Consider the following 27,904-nt stretch of genomic DNA (forward strand, 5'->3'; position numbering starts at 1 on the left):
GTGCACCTTATTATTGACCCAAATTTCAATTACACGTGGTTGCATATTTTCAGCATTAAAATTATATCACCTGATTCATTATTTGAGTGTCTGAAGGTGGAGGGGGTTTGAGAGACTGTCACGTTTAGCTGGTTATCGATCTGGCTGTAGTGGGGGTCCAGATGAGAGGTCAGAAGACTGACAACGTTTCAACAGTTGGGGAAGGGTGAGTCGTGGATTGGCAGATCGATCAGTGGTTGAGGATATGACTTGGCCAAACATTTATGCACAGCAGTCTACAATAGTTGCCACTTGGGAGCAAACGTCAAGAAGTGGATATCTATATCTAAAGGAACAAGTTACCGGGTTATAAAACGGTTCGATTTCAGTATTTCCTTTCAGAATCCTTTCTAGTCCAGAGAACCGAAATTCTGGCGGCGTTACAACCAAAGATACTAGAGTAGAGGAACCTCTATATTCTTTGGTTACAACTCATCCAGGACTAAACTGCAATTCCCAGCATCCAGTGCCAGCTCGGGGTGCGGTCACTTGTCAGTAGAGAGATTGGAAAGAGTGAGTTCATAGTCCTAGTGGTTTTTGTTTGATGAGAGTAGTGTTTGTGCAGAGCGTAGTGAAGATCTTGCAGCGGCAGGCGACGGGACAAATCTCTAATGTAAGTATGTTGAATACTTTTCGGGGCGGGGTTGTGTTTAAAAAACGGGTTCGGCATACTTTTAAAGAGTAAATTGAAAATTATTTATCTTAAAACTTGATTGTATATTTTTTAAATATCAAGCGCTCATATAATGTCGCAGAAGTAACTTTGGATTGACATATTACAAACCTTTGTGCTTATCTTCATAAAATTGTGTTTTTTTAATTTTGTTTTGACCAGATTAGAAACAATGGCATCGACAGGAAAGGTTGGTCGATTTTTTAAAACTGATTTTTAAAATACAGCCTTTCTGTGCATTATAATTTCGTAACTTTAAATGCACTTTTAAAGTTTGTAGCTTCTCAAACCCGTTCGTTCTTTCAAAAACGTCAGACCGTGTAACTGAGTCATGTGAGACAAAGTCAGACTTCAGTTTTCCACTTACAACTTTATTGAATTGAATTGCTTTTTATAAAAAAATGAACGACGAATGTCGAAATATTTGAAAGCGGCTTTAAAGAAAAATTTTGAACGTGACTTTATTACGTTGGATTTCTTTGTGTCTCATCCTTAACCGCCAGGAACCACCCACTACTTTTTGAAACTTGCATATTTTTGTTTCTTTACTTTTCCATCCCACTACGCGTTATCATACAGAGCCCTCTGTACGTGGCCTCTTGCAATTAATAACGAGGCACTATCCGAGCTTGAGGCTAGTCTTGAGCTAGTCTTCTATTTTCATATTGCAGACTTTTGAACTTAATATCAAAGATTCTATAATATTCCGTGCATTGCTTTGTCATTCTGTATCAGAACTGGCCTTTTTGTATCATTTTTAAACCTCTTTTGTCAACCAAACTTACAAAATTCTTAAGGGGTTGGACAGGCTAGATACAGGAAGATTGTTCCCGATGTTGGGGAAGTCCAGAACAAGGGGTCACAGTTTAAGGATAAGGGGGAAATCCTTTAGGACCGAGATGAGAAAAACATTTTTCACACAGAGAGTGGTGAATCTGTGGAATTCTCTGCCACAGAAGGTAGTTGAGGCCAGTTCATTAGCTATATTTAAGAGGGAGTTAGATGTGGCCCTTGAGGCTAAAGGGATCAGGGGGTATGGAGAGAAGGCAGGTACAGGATACTGAGTTGGATGATCAGCCATGATCATATTGAATGGTGGTGCAGGCTCGAAGGGCCGAATGGTCTACTCCTGCACTTATTTTCTATGTTTCTATGTCCATGCTGTCACTCTATTTGCTGCCTTTAACCCACCAAACACTACTGACCAAACAATTCTGCCCTCACTCTTATCACAAATGTTCCCTTTGCCCCATCAATTCCTTCCCACTGTTCATCTTCTTTGTAAATTGAAGCTGGACACAAAGTTCTCAAACAACTCGGAGGGTCAAGCAGCACCAATGGAGAACATGGACAGGTGACATTTCAGATCAGGACCCTTTTGACTGACCTTTTCTTTGTAAACCAGCATCTGTTTTTTTCCCTCTCCCTTTAAATTCTTTGATTCAAAGTGTGAACTCGTTCTCTTCCCACAACCCGACTTGCTGATTGTTTCCAGCATTTTCTGCTTTTAATTTAGATTTTCGATTTCTGATTTTTGACATACATTTTTTTTTTCTTCCCTCATTAGGAAATGTTTTATTTTCTCAATTTTTAAAACTATTGAATGGCTTAAACTTGATTTAGATTTAGTGGTCTGATATCTGCTCCTGTGCATGCTCCGGTGTTATATAATAATAATAATATCTTTTATTGTCATTGCACGTCAGTGCAACGAGATTTAGTATGCAGCTCCAACCGATGAAAAAGAAAAGTAAAATAAATAAATAAGCTGTGTGTCGTGACCATCCGAAGGAGACAGTCCAGGGGGGGTGGGGGGCACTCAGCAGGGCCGGTTCAGAGCCGCTATAGCTCTTGGAATAAAGCTGTTTCTGAGTCTTATCAACATTTTGTAGATAAGCATTTGTTTGTAATAAATCAGTAATATAAACACCATATCACTGCAGTTTTGTGACTGATCAGAAATGTTGAGTGTCTACATCGTGGACAAAGTGAATATGTATAGCTAGTAAATTGAACAATAACGGCGATAACCATACAACAGGAAATCAGGCTCTTTGGCCCAACTTGCCCATGCCAACCAAGATGCATCATCGAAGCTAGTCCCATTTGCCTGCATCTGGCCCATATTCCTCTAACCTTTCCTATCCATGTCCAAGTGTCTTTTAAATACTGTTATAGTAGCTGCCTCAACTACCTCCTCTGGCTGCTCATTCCATATACTCACCACTCTCTGAATGAAAATGTTGCCCCTTGGGTTCCGATTAAATCTTTCCCCTCTCAGCTTAAACCACTGTTCTTTGGTTCTTGATTACCCTGCATAGCTTGAAAGACTCTGTGCATTCCCCCTATCAATTCCTCTCATGATTTTATACTTTTCTGTACGATCACCCTGCAGCCTCTTGTACTCCAAAGAATAAAGTCCCAGTCTGCCCAACTTCTCCCTGTAGTTTAGGCCCCGAGTCCTGGCAATGCCCTTGTAAATCTTCTTGGTGTGTTTATTTTGTTGAAGAAGAAATTCATCATAGCCAAAACGTTGTCAAATATTTGTATATTTTAGTACTATGTTATTCAGTAACTAATCTTGAATTAGATTATGGCTTTGCACTATATTGCTTTTGTTAATGTTTAATGGAGTCATCATCATCATCATCATCATTGAAAACATCAACGGGCACAATGCTTTGTACGACAGTAATCGCAACTTCTACTGAAGTGTAGATGGCCGTTGGCTCTCTAGGAGCTCATCCGCCCTTTGACAGGTCTTGTTTTTGGTCCTGCTGGGGGTCCACAGCCCCCTCCTCACTTGGCAAACCAGGTGGGGGAGACGGTTTGGTTGCCGACTAACCGACCATGAAGCAGTTAGCATAGGATTACATGGTACCCGTGGTGGGGAGAACTCCCCCCGACCTGACTCTGGATAATGGAAAGTTGGAAGAAATAATGGAAAGTTATCCCTATTATTATTATTGTGGGGAAGTTGATCCATAATATGTAACAAGGTTTGTCTGAGGCACTGAAGGCGCTGAACAACAACTGTGTTTGTTGATAAACTTTCCTTTCATTTGCTGGTAACTGCTATCTTTTCAATTATAATATACTATTCAGGGTTCACGAGGAGTTATTAAAGACTATCCAAACTTTGATGCAAGCCAAGATGCTGAACTGCTCAGAAAAGCCATGAAAGGACTGGGTAATTACTTGAAATATGTAACTTGTAGAAAATGTTTATCTTTAACCATGTTTTTTATTCGTGGGCTAAGAATTTTTGAAATTCAGTCGCAATGTGTGTGTGTGTGTATAGTTGGAGATATGGCTATTGTTGCCGCTTGAGATTTGTCTTTGCAGAGATGCTTGTGAGTGATCTCCTTGAACTGCTGCAGTCTGTCAGCAGTCTGTCTGAAGAAGTTAGTCTGATGTGCAGGGATCTGTAGGATTTTGTCCAGCAATGAATGACTTGAAGGGAAACCTGTAGGAGATGAGCTCATGTTTTTATTTGAAGATAGACACAAAATGCTAGAGTGACTCAGCAGCACAGGCAGCATCTCTGGAGAGAAGGAATGGGTGATGTTTTGGGTCGAGACCCTTCTTCAGACTGATGTCAGGGGAGTGGGCGGTGTATAGATAAGGAAGTGTAAGGTGTGAAAAACGGACAAAGGGAATGGGACGAAGGTAAATGTAGAAATGTAGTTAGTTGGGAGAAGTAACAACAAAGCATGGCTTTATTTGTTATGTTTGTTGGTAGGGGCTCAGGTTCGGGATATGTTATTGTAGAAGATTTGCACGTAAGTTTACTAGATATGATAGATGGTGCACACTGCAGCAATGATGGTGAAATACTGAATGTTTAGGATGGTAGATCAGGGCAATTGCTTTATATTACATGGTGTTGAACTTTATGGGGTTTTTTGAGGATCATTCATGCAACCAGGTAGAGTATTTTAATACACTCCAGATTTGCACCTGGTAGATGGTGGAAAGAACTTTGAGGAATCGGCAAGTGAGACAATTGCTGCAGGATAGGCAACTCCTTACCTGCTCTTATAGCCACAATTATGCTTGGTACAATTAAGCTTGCTTTATGATGTACATAAAGAAGATGTTTATACTAGATTATCCATTTGTGTCCAAGAGTTGCCCTCTCTTTAGAGAATAAAATTTCATTGGTTTGTTGATCATCAGAACTCAAGACAGCATATTATCATTGTATCTTGTCATTCAAGACACTTGCCAGAGTATTGCAATCAAGGATGTTTTGTGCTAACTGTTTTCTCCTTTTGCTAGTATCGTTGTTGGAGTTAGAGGTAAGGTTGCATGTGATAAACGTATATCTTGAAAACATTACGTTTACAATTCAGTTTATACTGAATTTCATTGACCTTCATGCATACATGAGCAATCATTTTGTAAGTGCTCCGTATTAATAAGATTAACAATGAATGTTTCTGCTTCAATGTTTATTGGATGAGGAGTATTAACTACTACTTGCTCTGTCTCCATTAACCATAATTAAGTTTGGTTTAGTTAAGCTTGTGTTCCTTTTGATCGTACCTCTATCCACAACAGTATTTTCAATATCTCTTTCTGGATTTATGATTGAATTTTTGCTTTCACTACCTTTCCTACCAAGAAAAAGGATAAACTTCCCATTCAGCAGATCATTTGATCACCTGCCACGTCCAACAAAATTCCACCACCAGCGCCATTTTCTCCTTCCCTCCCTTTGGAGCCTTCTGGAAGGACAGTCAGTCCTGTTTGGGACACTCTGGTTTAATCTTCCATCTTTGCCACGACCTCTTGCCTTGTCACGGCACTTCCCCATGCAACTGAGGGAGAGGTACTGTGACAAGCCAAGTGGGTGTTGCAAAGATCCTTCAGCCACTCATTTCAAGTGAAGCAATGATTTACTTGCAAGACAAATTTGGCATATTAAATTCTGTGCTCAATATGTGGTTTGCATTGCATTAGGGGAATAACAAACAGATTGGTTATGGAACTCCTCTGTTCAATCAACCAATCTACCAGAATGACCCTCAGTTTCCAGTTCCATGTCCCATTCCCATCCTGAATTCTACTTTAGCCTCTCGCCACCTTCGAATTAAGATCAGTGTAAGCTTAAGGGACAGTATCTTGTCCACAATATACACATCACTGTCTTCCCAATACAATATATGAATTAGGAGCTAGAGTCAACCATCCGACCTCTTGAATCTGTAACACTGTTGAATACAATCATGGCTAATCTAATTTAATCTCATCTCTGCATTACTGGCTGCCCCCGCGTAATCTCTCAGCACCTGTCTGAACAAGAATCCATTTCCTCTGTAATAAAATATTCAAAGACTTTGCTTCCATCACCCTGTAATGAAGAGAGTTCCAAAGTTTTGCATCCGACAGAGAAAAAGAGTGTTATCTCTAGTTTAAATGTGAGTTTTTATTTCCAAACCATGACGCCAAGTCCTAGATATTTTTTCATAAGTAAAAACATCTTTCCCATATAACTGTCAAGAGACCTCAGGATCTTTTATTTCAACCAAGTCTCCTTTCTTCTTCTAAACATTAGTAGAAATGACCTAACCAAAGACAAACTGCTCAGCTCTGGCAACAAATTTCCCTTTCCACTAACTTTCTCTTTTCTTTTGGTTTGCTGCACCCATCACAATTTTTAACATTTTATTTTTATCTTTTCCCATTCAAAGGGTCTCTAGCCAGAAATAATATTTTTTTCTTCCTTCTATCCCCACACGTATTGCCTGATCTGCTGAGATTTAAGCTGTATCTGCTTTTAGTTTTCTTTCATTTAATCGCTAGCAGTTTTGATAATGCAGCACTTCCTCGTGTTGCACTGGAGCATCAATCTAGACTCTGTTAACTTTACCAAGTTTGGTTGTAACTTCCACAATAAGGATGTAATATCCCTCAAATTTAATTCTGGATCCAAATCAAGTAGCAGTGGAAAACTCATTTTAGCCTCTCTGACGTAGTTCTATATGGACTTGTGGTATCCTGATAAATGAAGGAATTTTTATAGATCGTTTTTTATGTAGTGGATCAAGAATTATAAATGGGAGGGGGGTCTGAATTTCCTTGTTATTCTTGCTATGTATGATGTGAAGACGCGATTATTGAGGGAAAAGTTTTCCCAAATACATCAAGTTGCAATGCATTCAGTTTTGTGTACAGAATGTTGCAACATTTATCTTTCCTTGGCGAGATATGGGTGATATTTAACAGAATGATATCAGGGCTTCAGCAACTAAGGGGATAGGTTATGTAAACCAGGGCTAATTCTGTTAACTCTTTGTGATTGTGGATGTTTAAACCAGGTGTTAAAACAACAAAAATATTCTGACGTGTTTGTGCCTAAATACACGTGACTTTACGGGTTCTGCTTTTCTTGTGTTCTGTAGGTACTGATGAAAGTGCTATTATTAGCATCATAACTACCAGGAGCAGCACTCAACGTTTAAAAATCTCTCTTCAATACAAAACTCTCTTTGGCAGGGTAGGACAATATTTAAACGCATGTTTCATTGTGCTTATCAACTCACTTTCGTGGATTTAAATGAAACATGGGAGGAGCTAAACAAAGCTTTGCTCTCCTTTTACCACCTTGGTACGCTGTGAAATAGTAGGCATGGAAATGCTGACAATCTTTCTCCATCAGTGTGATTACAGCAGTACTAATACAAAGGGTGGGTAAACCTTGATGCAGAAATTATTGTGAGCCGGTTGAAAGTTTTCCCAAAAGTGTTACGTGGGTGCAAACTGCAACATTCTTCGTGTAGTTGATAGAAACATAGAAAAATAGGTGCAGGAGTGGGCCATTTGGCCCTTCGAGCCTGCACCGCCATTCAATATGATCATGGCTAATCATCCAATGCTGTACTTGTACCTGCTTTCTCTCCATACCCCCTGATCTCTTTAGCCACAAGGGCCACATCTAACCCTCTTAATTATAACCAATGAACTGGCCTCAACTACATTCTGTGGCAGAGAATACCAGAGATTCACCACTCTCTGTGTAAAAACTTTTTTCTCATCTCAGTCCTAAAAGATTTCCCCTTTATCCTTAAACTGTGGCCCCTTGTTCTGGACTTCCCCAACATCGGGAACAATCTTCCTGCATCTAGCCTATCCAACCCCTTAAGAATTAAGAACGATGCCTATTTCCTTCGCTCCATAGATGCTGCTGCACCCACTGAGTTTCTCCAGCTTTTTTGTGTACCTTCGATTTTCCAGCATCTGCAGTTCCTTCTTAAACCCTTAAGAATTTTGTAAGTTTCTATAAGATCCCCCCTCAATCTTCTAAATTCTAGCGAGTACAAGCCGAGTTATTCCATAAGTTTGCTTTGCCTCTGAATCAGATATTTGTTGCTGTCACCAAATTGTAATGAATTCCAATTGGCAACTGGATTAATGAAAGGAATTGCGATGCCCAAGTACCAGTGGAGCGGTGATAGGGAATTAAATTCTGAGTGAAGAAAACTCTGAAACTCGTATGCATTCCTTGTAAATTCAGCTGTTTTGAACAGGGTTGGCGAGTTGCAGAGTGGGTCACTGCTCCCCTTCTGTGATTCTTGCTGTCCACTGACCATGTTCTTGGTGAGTTTCAGGTTCTAGAGAAGGAGTAGTGTGCAAGTAACTTATAGGTCCCTTTAATAAACAAATTCGGAGCACCATTCCTGTGATAACGAGCTTAACTTTATTTACTCCATTCTTTACAAATGTAGTGTTAGGGAGCGTTTGGAATACAGTTTGGTCTCAGGTTTTGTTGTCCTTATTAATTCCATCATATTGTAATCTACTTCCCCTGAGTTATAGTAGTCATTTTGAAGTATGAGTTGTATCCATTCTGAAAGTGATTTCCAAATTTTGATTCTGTTTCTAGATTAGATGGGAGCTGAGACAATTTAACTGTAAAATCACTTGAATCTTGATTGTGACTTATTTTAAAGATGCACTGTGTAATAATAATCTTGTACACAACAGGATCTCGTTGAGGACCTAAAGTCTGAATTGGGTGGGAAGTTTGAAAATGTGATTGTTGGACTCATGAAGACCCCTCTGCAGTACAGCGTCTCTGAATTGCACAATGCCCTGAAGGTAAACCTGTGGATGGATTATTCTGTTTTTTCGATCTTGTTTTGCATGATGAACTGTTACATTCTAGAGGTGTAATGTATTCAATCCTGAGAAAGGAAAATTTCATTTCAATCTTATTGATTCTGTTTTAATAATGATTTAGAATGATTATAACATAACACAATTTGTGAAATATCCCTGTCAATAATTTAGAACACTGCTGATGATTTCACGCCCTTATTGCTCGTTATAGGACACTTCTGAGCCTGTAGAAGCAAGGGAGTCACTTTTTTTGTCCTTTCTAATACATATGTACCTCAGTTGCCTAAACGATTCCCATCGAACCCTGGCAGCGGCTCCTGAAACTAATTTTTAGCCCAGCAAAAGAAACAAAAAAATGACGAGCTCCTGTATTTAACGCTGGCAGCAATTGGTGCTCTATTGGGGAAGCTCAACTTATTTGAGAGGTAGAAGAATCATGGAGTCTATATCTCTGAAATATCAGAGACCCAACCGATATTAATGGTGACGTCAATTTTAGTTGTCGAGTTGGTGTATGATATTCTGACTACAAATATTATTGCTTTTAACCTTCATAACATCTGGGTCAGTGTTATTGAATATCCCCATAGCTGTGGTTCAAGAGGTTTTAAGGGGCAAGGCCACTGCTGAGATTACTCCAGTACTACAGGTTGTACTAGCAACAGATTCTCTTCACATCCAGCATTATAAGTTGTGGGACTTGATGTAACTGAAACATGTGTGCCAAAATCCAATATCCAACCAAGTATTATGTTCTAACATCCTACCTGCACCTAGAATTGAGTCTGAATATTATTAAGACAGAGATTCTTGGTAAGCAAGGGATGAACTGTGAGCACAGGTAGATGGAAATACAGATTTGAGTCATTATCTCATTAAATGCTAGGGCAGACTTGAGGCTTCCCCTATTCCTAATGTGTATGTTCCTACATGCCTGCACGGAAGGCCAAGTCAATTGATATTTTAATGGCAGAGATAGATCGATTCTTGATTAGTACGGCTGTCAGGGCTTATAGATCAGCCATGATTGAATGGCAGAGTAGACTTGATGGGCTGAATGGCCTAATTCTGCTCCCATCATTTATGAACATGAACAAGGTGGGTTTAACTGCAATGACCTCTGTTGTTTTTATTGGCACTGATCCATCTCCAAATCACCTTGGAATTCATTCCTTGGGTTCAATGTGAAGGTGTCAACTCTTGACCTGTAGAGCCACAAAGGTGTAGAGTCACAATTTAAAATCGTCTCCTGGAGAATTAGGCCATTCGGCCCATCAAGTCACAATTTAAAATCCAGAGGAACAGACTGACCAGGACCAATCTGAAGTTGCTCAAATGGCATTGGGCCTATTATTTTGAATACTTTCCACAGGATATAGTCTCCTAAACACCACGCATCTAACTCCTGATAACAACTACAAGCTCATGAGGTGGCCATTCAATGTTCTTGCCTCGTACTTGTCTTGATCCCATACGTTATTTATGTAATAGCCTTGTGAAACATTTCCTGATTAAATAGCTTCCAGTTGAAGCATCTTTCTTTCCCTCATGATCCTTTCAGTGAAATTTATTTGACATTATCTTCATTTGTCCAGTAGAGAGAGCGTTTCATTAATCAGAATAATGTTACCAAGGTTCACTCAGCCAGCTGTTTAGTGGCGCTCCTCCTCTCCTCATGGGCTTCTACTTGGGTACTGCAGCAATTCCCAGTTTTACAGCTGTGCAAGAATGCACATCCCACTCTTTATTGTTCCTCGTATGAGCTCTGATTCCCTGTGCCTCGATCTCTACTCCCTTTATAATTTATAACTGAACTTATAAACTGAGTTATTTGGATTTAATCCAGTAGCAACACATTAAGTGGTTCTAAATATTTAATATATTCACCGTATGTTTTTTATTTTTTAGAACTGGAGAAATAATATCCCCTTAGATCCTCCTCAACAAAGTTTCTGAATTTGCATGGTTTTCCAGATTTTTGTATTTTAAAATAAAATGCACTTTCATTAAGCAATCATCTTGAAACTATCTTCGACATTCCAAGGAGGGTTAAAATTGTACTTGCTGCGGTGATTCACCAGGCACAGCTGTGCAATCCACGTGGCAGGAAGGAGCCAGAACTTGAGCTGAACCACAATATTTAAACTATAGTGAATATCTTTCACTGTTAACCTAGAGCAGAACTTAGAACTGAGATCCCAGCATGAAAAAGATACTTGTTTGAAAACTAGACTTCGAGCAGCAACAGTTGCAACTGGTGTTTGCAAGAAAAATGGCGTTGGACATAAAATTGATATTAAGCCAAAGATGATGCAAGAAATGCAGGGCAAGAAAGAGGGGTTTTAGCGAGTGGATTCCAGAGGATTGAGGATGTATGGCTGCTAGTGGAAATGAAGGTACACATGGTATCAGAGTTGGAGAATGTCTGTCTTGAAATTGTAAGAGGTATTTAAAATACCAAGTTCAAGTGAGTTTATTGTCATACCTATTTTATAAAATACTATAAATATTATAAAATACCCATTTTAACTGCACAAATTAAAAAAGAAAACACCCCTTACACAAATAAGATTTTACACAAAATGTCCCTTGCACAAAAATTATTTTGATTTGATAAGCCATTTGGTGATATCACTGCTTTTTGCTGAATAGGATTATGAATTTTGTTCCCACCGGACCCAAGTAAGCAGGCAGGGATTTAGTTTAATTTCCAAGAAAGTTTGAGGCAGAATGCGAAGACCCTGCTAAATTAAACCTGTGATTTCTGAGTAAATACATGATTTCCGAATTAAAATCCATCTCTTCACCCACAAGTATTTAGTGGAAATATGCAACGCCCAAATATTGCAGAAATGGGCAATCTGGGAAAAGAAAACAAAAAGGTGGAAATATTCCAGCTCTGAAAGGTTACTGACCTGAAACATTAACCGTCTCTCCACAGATGTCCCGACCTGATGATATTTTCAGCATTTTCTGCCTTCATCGAGAAAGTTCAGTTTGATTCAGTTTTGTTTATTGTCACGTGTACCGAGGTACAGTGAAAAGCTTTGTTGCGTGGTAGCCAGTCAACGGAGAGACCATACATGATTACAATCGAGCCATTCACGGCATGCAGATACATAAGGGAATAACGTTTAGTGCAAGATAAAGCCAGTAAAGTCCAAACAGAGAGTCCGAGGACCACCATGAGGTCGGTAGTAGTTCAGGATTGCTCACTAGTTGTAGGAGGATGGTTCCGTTGCCTGATAACAGCTGGGAAGAAACTGTCCCTGATGCTTGAGGTGTGCGTTTTCACACTTCTGTACCCTTTGCCCGATGGGGAGCGGTGGTGGCTGGCTGCTGCGGCCCGACCCCGGAGCTCGGAAGCTCCAGCTGCAGCCGCAGGTCCGGTGGACTGTGATATCGGGAGCTCGCGGGTCTGGGTGGGAGACCGCTTTCCGGAGCTCCCGCAACGCGACTTCTCCAGCCCGTGTCGCGGGGTTGGAACGACCCGGAGCAGGGCCGTACATCGCCCGGCGCGGCTTTAATGGCCGCGGGACATTCGAACGCCTACCGGGGGCTCCAATTTGTGACTTTTGGGCCTGGAGCACGGCCGTACATCGCCCGGCGCGGCCTAAAATGGCCGTGGACCTTACCATCGCCCGCCTGGGGCTTCAACATCGGGAGAAAAATGGTACAGGGGAGAGAAAGACTTTGCCTTCCATCACAGTGAGGAGGAGATTCACTGTGATGGATGTTTGTGTAAATTGAATTGTTTGTGTGTCTTGTAGGAATTGTCTCTATGTTTGTATGGCTGTGGAAACTAAGTTTCGTTTGAGCCTCACTGAGGTTCGAATGACATGTAATAAATATTCAATTCAATTAGCTGAGAGAGGAGGAGAAAAACTGTTTACTAGAGTGTTGCAGTACAATTTGTGACTCTACACGTTCAACCAATTCCCCCCCCAGCTGCAAATTATAGTGATTCAGTCAATCTGGTGCTTTATGCATTTATTTAGTAAACGTTGTAATCTTGGTCTGTCCCAAAACATTTCATAGGGATTGAAGTATTTTTAAGATGTAAATGCTGATGGAATGCAGGAAACACAGCTTAGAATTTTGAACAAAATCATGCAAACTCTCTAAGAGGTTAATTGTCAAATAGTTGCCTAGGAATTGGAATTTCCTCTCTCTGTTTTGCTAAATGTGTGCTCCTGTGCAGTGTGGCAAGTTCAATAACCTGCAAAACAAAAACATTTGTGTAAATACTGGTTAATAAATTGTCAGAGCAGTTTTTTCCTTGAATCGTGCGATAACGTCACCTTTGGGTTTATCATTGGCAGATGCCACCTTAGCACACTGACCTCTGGGAAGAGAGTGAGCTCTTAAAGTGCACTCTTTCTGACTGCCCCAGTGCACAGGACTGACACCAGTTCAATAAAAATGGCTCACCCCCTGCCACTACTTTGTGTACAGTCTGTATTCATTCACTGACGAGATGTAAAGTTTGTAAATTGAAGCTGTACTTGTTAAAGCATATTATAAATGAGGAAAGGTTTGGTGGTTGAACTTTCTCTTGTTGGTGACAATAGACAGTAGACAATAGGTGCAGGAGTAGGCCATTTGGCCCTTCGAGCCAGCGCCGCCATTCAATGTGATCATGGCTGATCAACCCCAATCAGTACCCCGTTCCTGCCTTCTCCCCAGATCCACTGACTCCGTTATTTTTAAGAGCCCTATCTAGCTTTCTCTTGAAAGCATCCAGAGAACTTGCCTCCACCGCCCTCTGAGGCAGAGAATTCCACAGACTCACCACTCTCTGTGAAAAAAAGTGTTACCTCGTCTCTGTTCTAAATGGCTTACTCCTTATTCTTAAACTGTGGCCCCTGGTTCTGGACTCCCCCAACATCGGGAACATGTTTCCTGCCTCTAGCGTGTCCAAGCCCTTAACAATATTATATGTTTCAACGAGATATCCTCTCATCCTTCTAAACTCCAGAGTGTACAAGCCCAGCTGCTCCATTCTCTCAGCATATGTCATTCCCGCCATCCCGGGAATTAACCTTGTAAACCTACACTGCACTCCCTCAATAGCAAGAATGTCCTTCCTCAAATTATGGAACCAAAACTGCACACAATACTCCATGTGTGGTCTCATTTGGGCTCTGTACAACTGCATGGTCATTGCCTGGCACAATTATGGCACGTGTATGACTTTCCATTTTTCATCCCATGCTTGAATGTTGTCCAGGTCTTGTTACAAAGAGCCATATCATTTTTCAGATTTCAGCAAACGTTCCTATTTGTTTTCCTCTGTTATGGAAGAAAGACCATTTATAAAGCAGTTAAGGTGGTTGTGATGAAGAGATTTATCCTAAATAACTTGTGATAACTTCCTGTGGCTAGGAGGATTGCGCTCCGAAAGCCACAATAAATCTTTGTGCAGGGTTGATTTCAACCATTGAAGTGTTTTCCTTACGTTTTCACTGCCTTCAGTTTTACCAGGGTGACTTGATAGATACCACAGTTGATTCAATGATGTCTAGTCTAGATATCAAGGATGGTCACTTTCACATTGCCTCTGGAAATTAGCCTTGGTTTAAAAAGAGCCCAAACTTTTTGTTTGTCTATTTTTAAACCAATGTTGCGCTGAGCACTGGAGATGAACGGCATTGAGAAAATTCAAATTGATTCTTTTTTTTTTTAACAGATGCCGGTTTAATCACTGAATTTAAATTCCACAGGTGTCATGCTGGGATTTGAACATTCAATTCTCAAATGTTAGTCCAGGCCTCGTGAGTTGCAAGTCCAACAATTTAACCACATACCACCACCCTATCCACAGGGATTGGGCCTACTGTTTACCTGATCAATTTGAACTTGTTGAGCTTATAAAGTCCACTTTTGTTTTATTATTAGCTAGGTTGGAAAAAATAAGTGTTTAAAAGGGCATATTCTTACAGGGAGGGGTCTCACACCGGACTAATTCCAGTGAGTTAGGAGTAATTCCTTCATGCAACTCGTAGTGAGGGAAAGGGTTGGTATTGTAGATTTGCTGGTATAAGTCGATTTAACTCGCCTTGGAGCAATGTTATAACCACTTCTGGTTGTCTTGTTGTTCAGTAGGGAATTTGACCGTGACCATCTTGTAGGATTGTTGGTTGCACTGAAAGCCTTTTTCTTAGCCAGTGTCATTTAGTTTAGAGATTCATTGCTTCACACCCAAAATAATGAAGAATATTCTACGCTGTTGTCTGCTGGGGTAACAACACCACTGCTAAAAGTTGGACAAGCTGGTAATACGAGCTAGCTCAGTGCTGGGAGGGGGGTGGGGGGCAGAGTGGACTCTGGTGGATGTGCTTGAGAGGCGTATGAGGAGCAAGGTGCAGGTCATCCTCGACAACTCCGGGCACCCCCTCCATGAAATTCTGGAGGGTCAAAGGAGCACATGGAACAACAACCGGCTCCTCTCCCTGCGCTGTAGAACGGAGCGGTTCAGGAGATCCTTCACCTCTGCTGCCATTAGATTTTATAATACTGACCGCTAGGCTGCATGGGGATGCTTTGCATTTTTAATAGTTAATTACTGGGTCTTTTTAAGTATTTATTGTTTTCATGCATTGTCCATATTGTATTTTATGTATTTTTTGTCTGCTTTCGTTCTGAATGTGGGGGTTTGTTGGTTGTTGGCTTCTGGACATCTGAATTTCCCCGAGGGACTCAATAAAGTATTTATTATTATTATTATTATTATTAAAGCCCACCTTTTGATTTGTACATCTTCTGCACCATCTTTCAAATGGCTTAATATGAAATGTTGTATCGAGCAATGTTTTGACAGTTATTTGTTTTGTATCTTTCAAGGGTGCTGGAACAGATGAAACATGCTTGATAGAAATTCTTGCCTCAAGAACCAACCAGGAACTTAGAGCGATCTTTCAGGCTTATAAGGAAGGTATGCTCTTGTGTATCCGCGGTATCATCACAGTCATTACTAAAGCAGACGAGACATCATTTGTTCAGAAAGCAAAAGAAAAACAGTAGGTGCTAAAAATCTGAAATAAAAGGACATATGCCAGGAATATTCAACAGATCAGGCAGCATCCATGGAGGGAGAAAATTAAGTAGCATTTTAGATTGCTGACGAAGTTCGACTGAAAGGTAATTGACCCGAATAATTGATTTACTGTGCTACTATATCTGTTTGTTGCTAGATGAAGTTGTGGACATCAAATCTACTCTTTGCTTGAAAATGAGGAGGTGGTTTTAGTGCTGTTAGGTGACTTTTATCTTTTGTATTCTACTTTTGCTTTCACTTCAATGTTTTACGCACTCTGGCTTTGAACATTGTTTAACACAAAATGGGTATTGTCACTCGGGTGGAACAGGTTCAAATTTATACTAAATCTGCTTTTATATTAAATCTGCATTTGATCCTTGCTTTGTATGGTGCATGTATTGATAGAGGTACTGAATGAAATATTTCTGTTGGTGTTTGATGATATCTGTTGGCAGAAACACTATCAGGACTAAGTGGTTGCTATTGGTAAGGAAGCTCCAATATTTGTGTGTGACGTTGTTTTAATTCATGAACCGTGGGAAATAACTCTTAATCTTGGCCCTAACAATCTTGTTTAATACCTTTCAGAATATGACAAAGATTTGGAAGAATGTATTATCAGTGACACTTCTGGACATTTCCAAAGGATTTTGATTATTTTGCTACAGGTAGACATTTAAAAAATTGAAAAATAAGTCTCTATCAATTTACAATATGCCAGACCATTGAGGTTAACTTTTTAAGTGCCATATTTATGGACACATTAGTGCAGTTGTACCTTTTTGGTTTTGTTCATAAATTTAAAGTATTGAATTTAAAGTTTGTTTGATACATTTACCAAACAAAATCTGTTACCAATTGTAAAAGGAAATATTAAGGCTGGGCACGGTCACACAGGTAGATTTAAAAGCTGTCTTGAGGAGGGTGGGATGGAGGGGGATGGGGGGGGGGGGTGATAGAGAGAGAGAGAGGTATTTTAGTTTAGATGGGGAATTGATGAGGTTAAGGCCTGGGCAATTGAATGCACGGCCTTGAAGAATGTAAGAAAATGAACAGGGAGAAATAACATTGGGATAAAGATTTTATGATTAATATGCTGTTGGACGGGGATCCAATTTTGGTTGGAGTGGTTGGAATTAGCAGAGTGAGTGTTAGGATGTGTGTGATAGACGTTTGGTTGAGGTAGAAAACTGGCAATGGGAGGATTTCAGTAGCCATTAACAAAGGAATGCATGAGGTGGCGGGGGATGGGGTTTATGGGTTTAATCACAACTAAAATTGAGATTTATTTTACTCCTTGTTAGGCCAGAAGGGATGAGAGCACAACATACACTGAAGCTGAAGTTAAAAAAGATGCTCAGGTGAGTGAAAGGATTTTATAATTGATTTTTTTCCTTTAACAAAATAGTTTTTAAACCTATTTTAGATAAATTATTTAAAATTGTATTTTACATAGTTTTGAGGCTGCTCTACTAGTACCTTTATCTCATTTGGTGATTGGACTCGTGCCTGAATTGTTAGGTAGCCCCATTCTCTTGCAGTGCACAGAAAAAAGTTTGGATAAAACTTAATCCATTTTTTAAACTGCTGTTCATTCCATTCTTGAGAGAAAAGTGTTGCTGATCAAATTTCAGAAGTAACTGTATTGCTGATTGGGCAATTGTTGACATGTGAGTGTGTGATTCATACGCAGTGTTCTCTATAGTTGTATATGAGGAAATAATGACATTGTATTTAAAGTTGGAAGGACCGAATTGAGTTCATGCCTCAACTTGCCAGAAAGATTACTATAAATAAAAACCCTAAAGAAGAGAAAAAGGAGAGAACTGGTAAAACCACTAATTAATAGAAGCACTTTTGTCCACTGCAATATGCTCTTAAGATGAATGCATTATGATAAGCAGAGTATTATTTAGAATTGAGAACTGAGTTATCAGATTGAGGCAGAAGAGACAAAAATTGGGAGCAAACTGTGAAAATGCTTTGTATGGTAATAATAATAATAATAAATTTTATTTATGGGCGCCTTTCAAGAGTCTCAAGGACACCTTACAAAAATTTAGCAGGTAGAGGAAAAACATGTAAGGGGAATGAAATAAATAGTAGAGACATGACTAGTACACAAAGTAAAGACAGAATTCAATACAAAACACAATATGAGGCAATTAATGCACAGATGAAAAGGGAGGGGGACGTGGGGCTAAGGATAGGCAGAGGTGAAGAGATGGGTCTTGAGGCGGGACTGGAAGATGGTGAGGGACACGGAATTGCGGATCAGTTGGGGGAGGGAGTTCCAGAGCCTGGGAGCTGCCCTGGAGAAGGCTCTGTCCCCAAAGCTGCGGAGGTTGGACTTGTGGATGGAGAGGAGACCGGCTGATGTGGATCTGAGGGACCGTGAGGGTTGGTAGGGGGAGAGGAGGTCAGTGAGATATGGGGGGGCCAGATGGTGGAGGGCTTTGTAGGTGAGGATCAGGATTTTGTAGTTGATCCGGTGGGAGATGGGAAGCCAGTGAAGTTGTTTGAGGACTGGAGTGATGTGATTGCAGGATTTGGTGTGGGTGATGAGTCGGGCGGCTGCGTTCTGGACCAGTTGGAGTTGGTTGATGTAGGTGGAGCTGATACCAAGGAGAAGTGAGTTGCAGTAGTCCAGTCGGGAGGAGATGAAGGCATGGATGAGTCTTTCAGCAGCGGGAGGTGTGAGAGAGGGTCTGAGTTTGGCGATGTTGCGGAGATGAAAGAAGGAGGTTTTAATGACATGGCGGATGTGAGGCTCAAGGGAGAGGGTGGAATCAAAGATCACGCCAAGGTTGCGGGCCTGGGGAGATGGGGAGACAGTGGTGCCGTGGATGGTGAGAGTGGGGTTATTGATTTTGCTGAGTGTGGCTTTGGAGCCTATGAGGAGGAATTCTGTCTTATCGCTGTTGAGTTTGAGGAAATTATGTTGCATCCAGGTTTTTATAGCTGACAAACAGGAGTTGATATGGGAGAGGGGGGGGGGGGTGTGGGGGGATTTGGTGCCGAGGTAGATCTGGGTGTCATCAGCGTAACAGTGGAAGTCCAGGTTGAAGTGGCGGAGTATCTGACCAAGGGGGAGGATGTAGATGATGAAGAGGAGGGGGCCAAGTACGGAGCCTTGGGGAACGCCTTGAGTGACTGTAGCTGTAGCAGAGGTGTGGTTGTGGAGAGAGATGAAGTGGGATCTGTTGGAAAGGTAGGAACGGAGCCAGCTGAGTGCAGAGCCTTCAATGCCGAGGTCTTTGAGTCTGGTGAGCAGGATGTTATGGTTCACTGTATCGAAGGCTGCGCTCAGGTCGAGGAGGATAAAGATGTTGAGGGAACCAGTGTCAGCAGAGGTGAGGAGGTCGTTGAGGACTTTGAGGAGAGCAGTTTCTGTGCTATGGAGGGTGCGAAAGCCAGATTGGAGGGGTTCAAGTAGGTTATACGCAAGGAGGTGGGAATGAAGTTGCGACGCAACGATACGCTCCAGGGTTTTTGAAAGAATGGGGAGGTTTGAGATTGGGCGGTAGTTAATGAGAGAGGAGGGATCAAGACCAGGTTTCTTTAAGATTGGTGTAACAGCAGCAGTTTTGAAAGCGGAGGGGACAATTCCTTGGGACAATGAGGAGTTGAAGAGATTAGTGAGGTAGGGGCAGAGAACGGGGAGGCAGGATTTCAGCAGGGGAGTGGGGAGAGGGTCGAGGGAGCAGGTAGTGGGTTTGGAAGAGCTGATGAGTTTGGAGATTTCAATAGGGGTGACCAGGTAAAACTGGGAGAGGAAGCAGTGTGGAGGAGGGGTAAGGAGGTCAGTGGAGATGTTGAAAGGAGGGGCCTTAGTAGGTGGTGGAGTAGATGCTGGGGAGTCGGGTACAGGGGATAAAGATTGATAGATGGTGCTGATTTTATCAGCGAAAAAGTGGAGGAATGAGTTGCAGAGATCCGGAGTAGAAGTAGGGAGAGTGTTGGCTCGAGGCTTGAGGAGGTTGCCCACTGTGGAGAAGAGGGTTATGTGGTTTAAGCAGGGATCGGTGAATATGGAGGAGAGGTAGGCAGATTTTGCAGCAATGAGGACATCTTTGTAGTCAGTGAGGTGGAGTTTGTAAGCTTCAAGGTGGACTGTGAGAGATGATTTCGTTGTGAGTCGTTCAAGTACTAGACCAAGTGGGACCCGTTGGGTCCCTGTCACACCAGAGGGCTGGTCCTCGAACGCAACATTCCACCACTCACCCATAGCCCCCAACTGCGCAGGCGCGGCTGACAGGTTCCTGTTGTGACACCAGAGATCCCCATTGTTATGCGAGTCACGGCAACCCTCCCCAAGTGCGCCTCGCCATCCCTCTTCCTACCCCTATCCTCCTCCATTCCCCCTCATCCCCAGCACTTCCTCATCCTCCCTCCTCTTTCCCCTCTCCTCCTCTCTTGTAATTTAAATGAGATCCCATTTTGATGTCATGGTGGAACGCTGCTGTGTTTTTTAAAAGGGAGTTTCTTTTAATGTAAATGAGATCCCATTGTGATGTCGTTGTGGCGTGGAACACTGCTGATGGACAGTTTATGTAGATGAGATCCCATTGTGACATCAAACGCTGCGAACAGCCAGTGCAGATGGAAGACATTTTTGTCAAAGTGGTTTTTGTAAAGTTTAAAATTTGAATAACTTATAAAATATATACCATCAATCTGAAATAAACTTGATACAGCACACCACAGGACAATGGTGAGTAAAGGCGAGCCAGAAATTGTAGCGCTATCGTGTACTGTTTTGCCGTAGTTTCAGGATCAGACTCACAGACATAATAACAAACAAGATGAGAGTTTTAGTAATCCACGACACACCCGTTCCACCAACGCAACCCGTTTGCACCACTCACCCGTTGCCCCAACGTAACCCATTCACTCAACGCAATATTGCACCACTCACCCATAGCCCCCAACTGCGCAGGGGCTGCTCATTTTGCCTTATTCACACTCCCTCATTTTAAACTTTAAAAAAATTTCAATGTACTGTGACTTTATGAAAAATGCATTTGCACATGCGAGAGCTAGCAGCACTAAGTGAACTTGGATAGCAACAATGTTGTGAGCAGGACTACAATCCCATTGTGACATCATTGGCAGCATATGTAAATGAGATACCATTGTGATTGGAGGATTGTGAGATGCCATTGTGAAGTCATCACTGGAAGCTGACAGAAAAATCGCAAAGTAGAGTCACAGTTATTCCTATCAAAGTTGGGTTTTTTAAAAGTTGAAATATCAATAATGTGAAATATAACATCAAATCTGAAGGAAAGTTGACAGGAACGACCATGGGACAAGGGGTGTAAGGTGGTGCAAATTTCTTTTCGCTACCGTGTACCGTTTTGGCGTAGATACCATCTCAATCACACACACACACACACACACACACACACACACACACACACACACACAGAGACTTTTAGTTGTATTTAATTAATAGACCAAATGCAGACCCGTTCCACACCCGTAGCCCCCACGGGAGGTGTGGTCCTGCAACTCAAGTCGTTCCCGAACGCAAGATTCCAGCACTCCCCCTGCCTACCTCAGCAGTGATCTTTTAAAATAATTCCAATTGCACCTGGCCTGCGTGTTTCAATAGCAATTCACCCTCCCCCTGATGTCTATCCATTGTCACATCATCAGTTGAAGCTGCCATTGTGACGTCATCAGTTGAAGTTGGTTGGTTAGAAATTGAAGGTATTTTGATTTTTTAAAAACTATAATCAGTAATAAGTTGAGAAATAAAGCATAAATTGTTTAGTGAAAGTGATCTCTGCCTCGAGGCGAATAATGTGAATCTCAATATCATGTAAAAATCATGTGAAAGTTGACATTTTTAAAGCTTTAATCACGTATAACGTGTCAAATATAGGATTGAAATCTTCATTGAGGCTTGATTTAAAAAAAACGTTAATCAGTAATGTCGAGAAAGCATAAAATGTTCAGCGAAAGTTTCTCGGCCTCAAGGGGGGAAATGTGAATCAGAATATGTAAGAATCTTGGCATTTTTAAAGCTTTAATCGTGAATAATGTGTCAAATATAGGATGACATCTTCATTCAGGCTGGTCTCTGTTAGCTGAGCCATTGTGACATCATCATTTGAAGCTGGTGTTTTTAATTTCAAAGTCTTTTCATGTTTTTAAATAAAGCATGAAATATTCAGATAAGGTGACCCCGGTCTCGATGGGAAAAATGTAAGCCTGAATATGTAAAAATGTTATCGTCACCGCATAGTTTTTTCGCGAAGATTTAAAGACAACCACATAAACACACATATATACACACTAACAAGATCAGAGTTTTAATAAGCATATGATATAGATAGATAAGAAGAATTGGATTGAATACTTTGTCATGTGACAAGCCACAATGAAATTCTATGCGCACATAGTGGGGAATTATTCTTATATCAAGCTATCAAGTCAATGTTGCAGGTCCTCATTGTGTTTTGGCAGGGCTCCGTTGGTGAGAAATATCCATAACCCAAAATGTTCGCAAGTCAGAAATGTTGCCTCAAATTCTCCCAGTGCCCTACATTCACTGTGAAGGTTCTGCCCTGGTTTGACTTCCCAAAATGCAGCACCTCACATTTATTTACATTGAACTCTGTAAAGGTATCCAAATCTTAGTCCTTATGCAATCACACTTATTGAATGCTCATTTGCAGGGTTACGGAGTGAAGGAGGGGGTATGAAGATGAGCCTAAAATTGACTGCAGTCCGAAGTGTTCAATTATCTACGTGTGTGTGTGTGTATATGTGGTATGCATATATAATTTGTATTATTTCTACACAACAGGAACTGTTTCAAGCTGGAGAACTGAAATGTGGTACTGATGAGTCAATGTTTCTCTCCATCGTAGGGAGCAAGAGTGTTCATCATCTTCGTCAAGGTTTGCATTGTTGGCTTTGCTTTCATTACTGACTACTAATTATAACTGTGGTGATATGTCATGCAACATTTTAGACTTTCATGACTTCAACAGAGTATTTGGGGGGAAATATGATCAATTGAAAATTTGGATTAGCTAAATTCTAGAATATACTATTATTCTACTTTCATTTCTTGTTGAGATTGGAGAACATTAAGCAAATGTTAACATTGCAGGCCTGAAACAAAATGAAGAAAAGATTTTTCACATATTACTGGGAGACTAAATATTTAAGAACTTGTATTTGTGGAAGACTCATCTTTGAATGATCCAAAATGTTCATTAGCCAATGGACTGCTGTTCAAACACAATTACGCCAAATATTTCTCCACTACATTGATGACTGCACTGGAACAGCCTCCTGCATCCTTGGACTATCTCTCATGCCCCTCTCCCCTTTCTCCGTCTCTCACCACACAGGGGGCAAATTATCCACTAACATCTACAAACTCTAAGAACAGCACCTTGTATTCTGCTTGTATACCCATGGTATGAGCATTGAACGTGCCAATTTCAAGTAAGATATGCAGGTTTGTAGGTTAATTGGCTTCCATAAATTGCCCTAAGTGTGTAAGATGCAAAAGTGGGATAACATGGAATTAGTGTGTAGCTCTGAACTAAGCAGAACTCTTTGTTTTGGAAGTAGTTGGATAGCTGAAACGAGGAATAGTATTTGCATTGTGTAATCACAATGTTAGGTGAGAGATACAGCAATATATATTTTGAATTTAGCAATGCATTCGACAAGATTCCGCATGGTAGGCTGCTCTGGAAGGTTAGATCGCATGGGATCCAAGGAGAGATAGTTGAATGGATAGGAAATTGGCTTCATGGAAGGAAGCAGAGGGTGATGGTGGAAGGTTGCTTCTTGGACAGGAGGTCTGGGACTAATGGTATGCCTCGGGGTTTGGTGCTGGGCCTGTTACTGTTTGTCATCTTTATCAATGATTTGGATGAGAACATACATGGCAAGATTAGCAACTTTGCTGATGATACAAAAGTTATAGTTGCAGATAGTGAAGATGGTTGTGAAGAATTGCAGCAGGATGTTGATCGATTGGCCAGGTGGGCCGAGGAGTGGTTGATAGAACAAGAGAAAAGTGAGATGTTGCATTTTGGGCAATCTAACATGGGCAGGACATACATAGCGAATGGTAGGCCTCTGGGCAGTGTTGTAGAGCAGAGGGATCTAGGAGTACAGGTGCATGGTTCCTTGAAGATAAGTTACAGGTAGATCTGGTGGTCCAAAAGGCTTTTGGCACATTGACCTTCATTAGTCAGAGTATTGAGTGTAGAAGTTGGGAGATCATGTTGCAGTTGTATAAGATGTTGCTGAGGCCGCATTTAGAGTGTTGTGTTCAGTTCTGGGCACCGTGTTATAGGAAAGATGTTATCAAGCTGGAGATGGTTGTTGCCAGGACTAGGAGTTTTTTTGTTTTTTTTTTGTCTCGTTTAAATGTAGTTATAGTGTTTTTTTTTAAACTGAGTATGTGTGTGGGGGGCCAGGGGTGGGGGGGGGGGTCTTTTAAATCTTTCCCCTGCACGGAGAACCCGACCTTTTCTCTGTCGGGTCTCCGTTGTCGTTGGGGCCTAGCACCGTGGGCGGCCTCCAACCGGAACGACCTGGGGGTTCCAGTCACGGAGCCTGTGGACTTACTTACCATCACGGAGCTGGCCGAGTTTGGAGCAGGAGGAGCGGTGGTGGCGCGCTGCTGCGGCCCGACCCCGTAGATTCGGAGGCTCCAACCGCAGGTCTGGTGGACAGTGACACCGGGGTGGGAGACCGCTTTTCGGGGCTTCCGCAACGGCGACTTTCCCGCCCGAGTTGCGGGGTTGAGGATGACCTGGAGCAGGGCCTTACATCGCCCGGCGCGGCTTTAACAGCTGTGGGACACTTACCATCGCCCGCCGGGGGCTCCAACACCAAGACCCGGAGCGCGGCCTTGCATCGCCCGGCGCGGCTTTAATGGCCGCGGGACACTTACCATCGCCCGCCGGGGACTTTGACTCTGACATCGGGAGGAGTGCAGGGGAGAGATAAGACTTTGCCTTCCATCACAGTGAGGAGGAGATTCACTGTGATGGATGTTTGTTAAATTGTGTTGTGTCTTGGTTTTTTTAATTTCTTGTGTGTATTTCTGCAGAAACCAAATTTCATTTGAACCTCAAGAGGTTCAAACGATAACAAATAAATTGTATTGTATTGTATTGTATTGTCTGAGCGAGGGAGAGGTTGAGTAGGCAGGGATTCTATTCCTTGTAGCGCAGAAGGATGAGGGGTGATCTTATAGCTGAAGGGCCTTTTCCACACTGTATCACTCCATGACTCCAAATTCTTCAGCACTTTGCTTTATCATAAATTAAAGTTATTTTAAAATCAAATCAACAAGGATTAGATATTAAATGTGTACTGTCATTGTCGTGATTATTGGAAAAGATGACTGTTTAATTATATTATCATCTTCAGTTTTTACAGAGTATATGAAAATCTCAGGCTACCAAATAGAAGAAAGCATTTCTTCTGAGACATCTGGAAATCTGAGGAGTGCTTTGCTAGCAGTTGGTAAGATGCAAGAGATAATATTCTCTCAGAGTTGTGTAAAATTTGTAACATAAACCAGGCTACCTAACTCCACTGATTTTTGTTTTTTTTGTTCAATATGAGCCACCTACCAATATTCTTAAATCAATATACAGTGCCCTCCATAATGTTTTGGACAAATACCTATTTATCTATTTGCCTCTGTACTTCACAATTTGAGATTTGTAATAGAAACAAAATCTCATGTGGTTTAAGTTAAGTGGTTTAAGGAAATTACAGCAGTGTTTACACATAGTGCCTCCATTTCAGGGCACCATAATGTTTGGGACACAGCAATGTCATGTAAATGAAAGTAGTCGGGTTTAGTAATTTGTTGCATATCCTCTGCATGCAATGACTGCTTGAAGTCTGCGATTCATGGACATCACCAGTTGCTGGGTGTCTTCTCTGGTGATGCTCTGCCAGGCCTGTATTGCAGCCATCTTTAGCTTATGCTTGTTTTGGGGGCTAGTCCTTCAGTTTTCTCTTCAGCATTTACAAGGCATGCTCAATTGGGTCCAGATTGGGTGCTCGACTTGGCCGCTCAAGAATTGACCATGTTTTAGCTTTGAAAAACGACTTTGTTGCTTTAGCAGTATGTTTGGGATCATTGTCTTGCTGTAGAATGAACCGCCGGCCAATGAGTTTTGAGGCATTTGTTTGAACTTGAGCAGATGGGATGTGTCTATACACTTCAGAATTCATTATGCTACTACCATCAGCAGTTGTATCATCTATGAAGATAAGTGAGCCAGTACTTTCTGCAGCCATACATGCCCAGACCATAACACCCCCATCACCATGTTTCACAGATGAGGTGGTATGCTTTGGATCGTGGGCAATTGCTTCTCTCCTCCATACTTTGCTCTTGCCATCACTCTGATATAAGTTAATCTTCATCTCATCAGTCCACATAACCTTTTTCCAGAACTGTGATTGTTCTTTTAAGTACTTCTTAGCAAACTGTAACCTGGCCATCCTATTTTTGCGGATTGTATTTCTGTTTCTGTTCATGAAGTCTTCTGCGGACAGTGATCATTGACAAATCCACACCCGACTCCTGAAGAATGTTTCTGATCTGTCGGACAGGTGTTTGGGGATTTTTCTTTATTATAGAGAGAATTCTTCTGTCATCAGCTGTGGAGGTCTTCCTTGCCCTGCCAGTCCCTTTGCGATTAGTAAGCTCACCAGTGTTCTCTTTCTTCTTAATGACGTTCCTGTTGATTTTGATAAGTCTAATAGGCCTTTCTCACGGGGCGACTTGACGCAAGATGTAACCAGAGTGAAGTGGTCGTGGTCTAGCACGATATCACACGATATAACGGGGAGTAGATAAAGAGTTCCCACGGGTACTCGGCATTTCTGTTATTTGTGCGAGTGACTTGTCCGTCTCCCGATCTTTCCCGTTAAATCTTGAATGAACATTGTGAACTGTGAAGTGTTGATAAATCATCACGTGGCACAAATGATGTCACTTTTTTTTTCACACACTATAAATATCCTCCCTTGGTTGAATTGGCTCATTTGGAGACATGCCTGCACTAAGTAGTTTCGAGTACAGGATGGTGGTGTTTTTCATTGACGCGCTGTATGCAGCAGCCCTCTATGTGAATCGAGGACGCTTGCGTGAAGGCAGAAGGGTGAGATTAATTAAAAAGAGAATTAAGAGGAAGCCTCACTGGGTGAAGCCCATCTTTCAACGGAGACCTCTATTTGGACAATATGATAAACTGCTTAATGTGCTGTGCGAAGAGGATAAAAGTGCATTCACAAACTTTGTCAGAATTCCACCCGAGCTCTTTAATGAGCTGAAGAATAATTTGGGACCTCTGCTGAAGAAGACTGACACTGTAATGAGAAAGGCACTGGAACCAGGGTTGCGCATAGCAATCACCCTCCGCTACTTGGCCTCAGGCGACTCTTATAAAAGTCTATCTTACAACTTTCTTGTCGCCACCAACAGCATCTGTGTTATTGTCCGAGAAACCTGTGAGGCGATCATCCAATTTTATTCAGCTGAAGTGATGGAATGCCCCAGTACACCAGATGCGTGGAAGAGAGTTGCACTGGGGTTTGAAAACAGGCGGAACTTTGCTCACACATGTGGGGCTTTGGATGGCAAGCATGTGGCAATTCGTTGTCCACCCAGAGGTGGCTCAAATTAATTCAATTACAAGAAATTCCACTCAATTGTACTCTTGGCGGTGGTTGATCATAACTACAACTTCCTGTATGTGGATGTGGGCACACCTGGAAGTGTTGGTGATGGCCGGATTTGGAAAGAAACCTGGCTTGGAAAGAAAATGGAAGGTGGAACAGCAGGCATGCCTGATCCAGAACCTCTGCCAGGAGAAGACAGCCCGGACATCCCATATGCGATGGTTGCTGACGAAGCCTTTGCACTACGGCCCTGGATTATGAAGCCATATCCACAGAGGAATCTAACTAGGGAACAGAGGATCTTCAATTACAGGCTGTCAAGGGCCAGGGGGGTAGTA

At 41.7% G+C, this 27,904-nt stretch overlaps 1 protein-coding gene across 1 annotated transcript in view; it reads left to right on the plus strand.

Annotated features, from left to right (window-relative positions):
• Positions 1-498: 498 nt before the first annotated feature.
• Positions 499-27,904, plus strand: part of anxa5 (annexin A5) — a 33,612-nt gene continuing 6,206 nt past the window's right edge. The window contains exons 1-10 of the mRNA XM_033017187.1: positions 499-652; positions 875-902; positions 3,818-3,902; positions 7,120-7,214; positions 8,702-8,815; positions 15,680-15,770; positions 16,464-16,543; positions 17,180-17,236; positions 22,693-22,786; positions 25,293-25,388. Coding sequence (XP_032873078.1) covers positions 885-902; positions 3,818-3,902; positions 7,120-7,214; positions 8,702-8,815; positions 15,680-15,770; positions 16,464-16,543; positions 17,180-17,236; positions 22,693-22,786; positions 25,293-25,388 — 730 coding nt within the window. The 5' untranslated portion in view covers positions 499-652; positions 875-884. The remainder of the gene's footprint in view (positions 653-874; positions 903-3,817; positions 3,903-7,119; positions 7,215-8,701; positions 8,816-15,679; positions 15,771-16,463; positions 16,544-17,179; positions 17,237-22,692; positions 22,787-25,292; positions 25,389-27,904) is intronic.

The sequence above is a fragment of the Amblyraja radiata genome, chromosome 1 (assembly GCF_010909765.2).
Source record: "Amblyraja radiata isolate CabotCenter1 chromosome 1, sAmbRad1.1.pri, whole genome shotgun sequence".
Classification (NCBI taxonomy): domain Eukaryota; kingdom Metazoa; phylum Chordata; class Chondrichthyes; order Rajiformes; family Rajidae; genus Amblyraja; species Amblyraja radiata.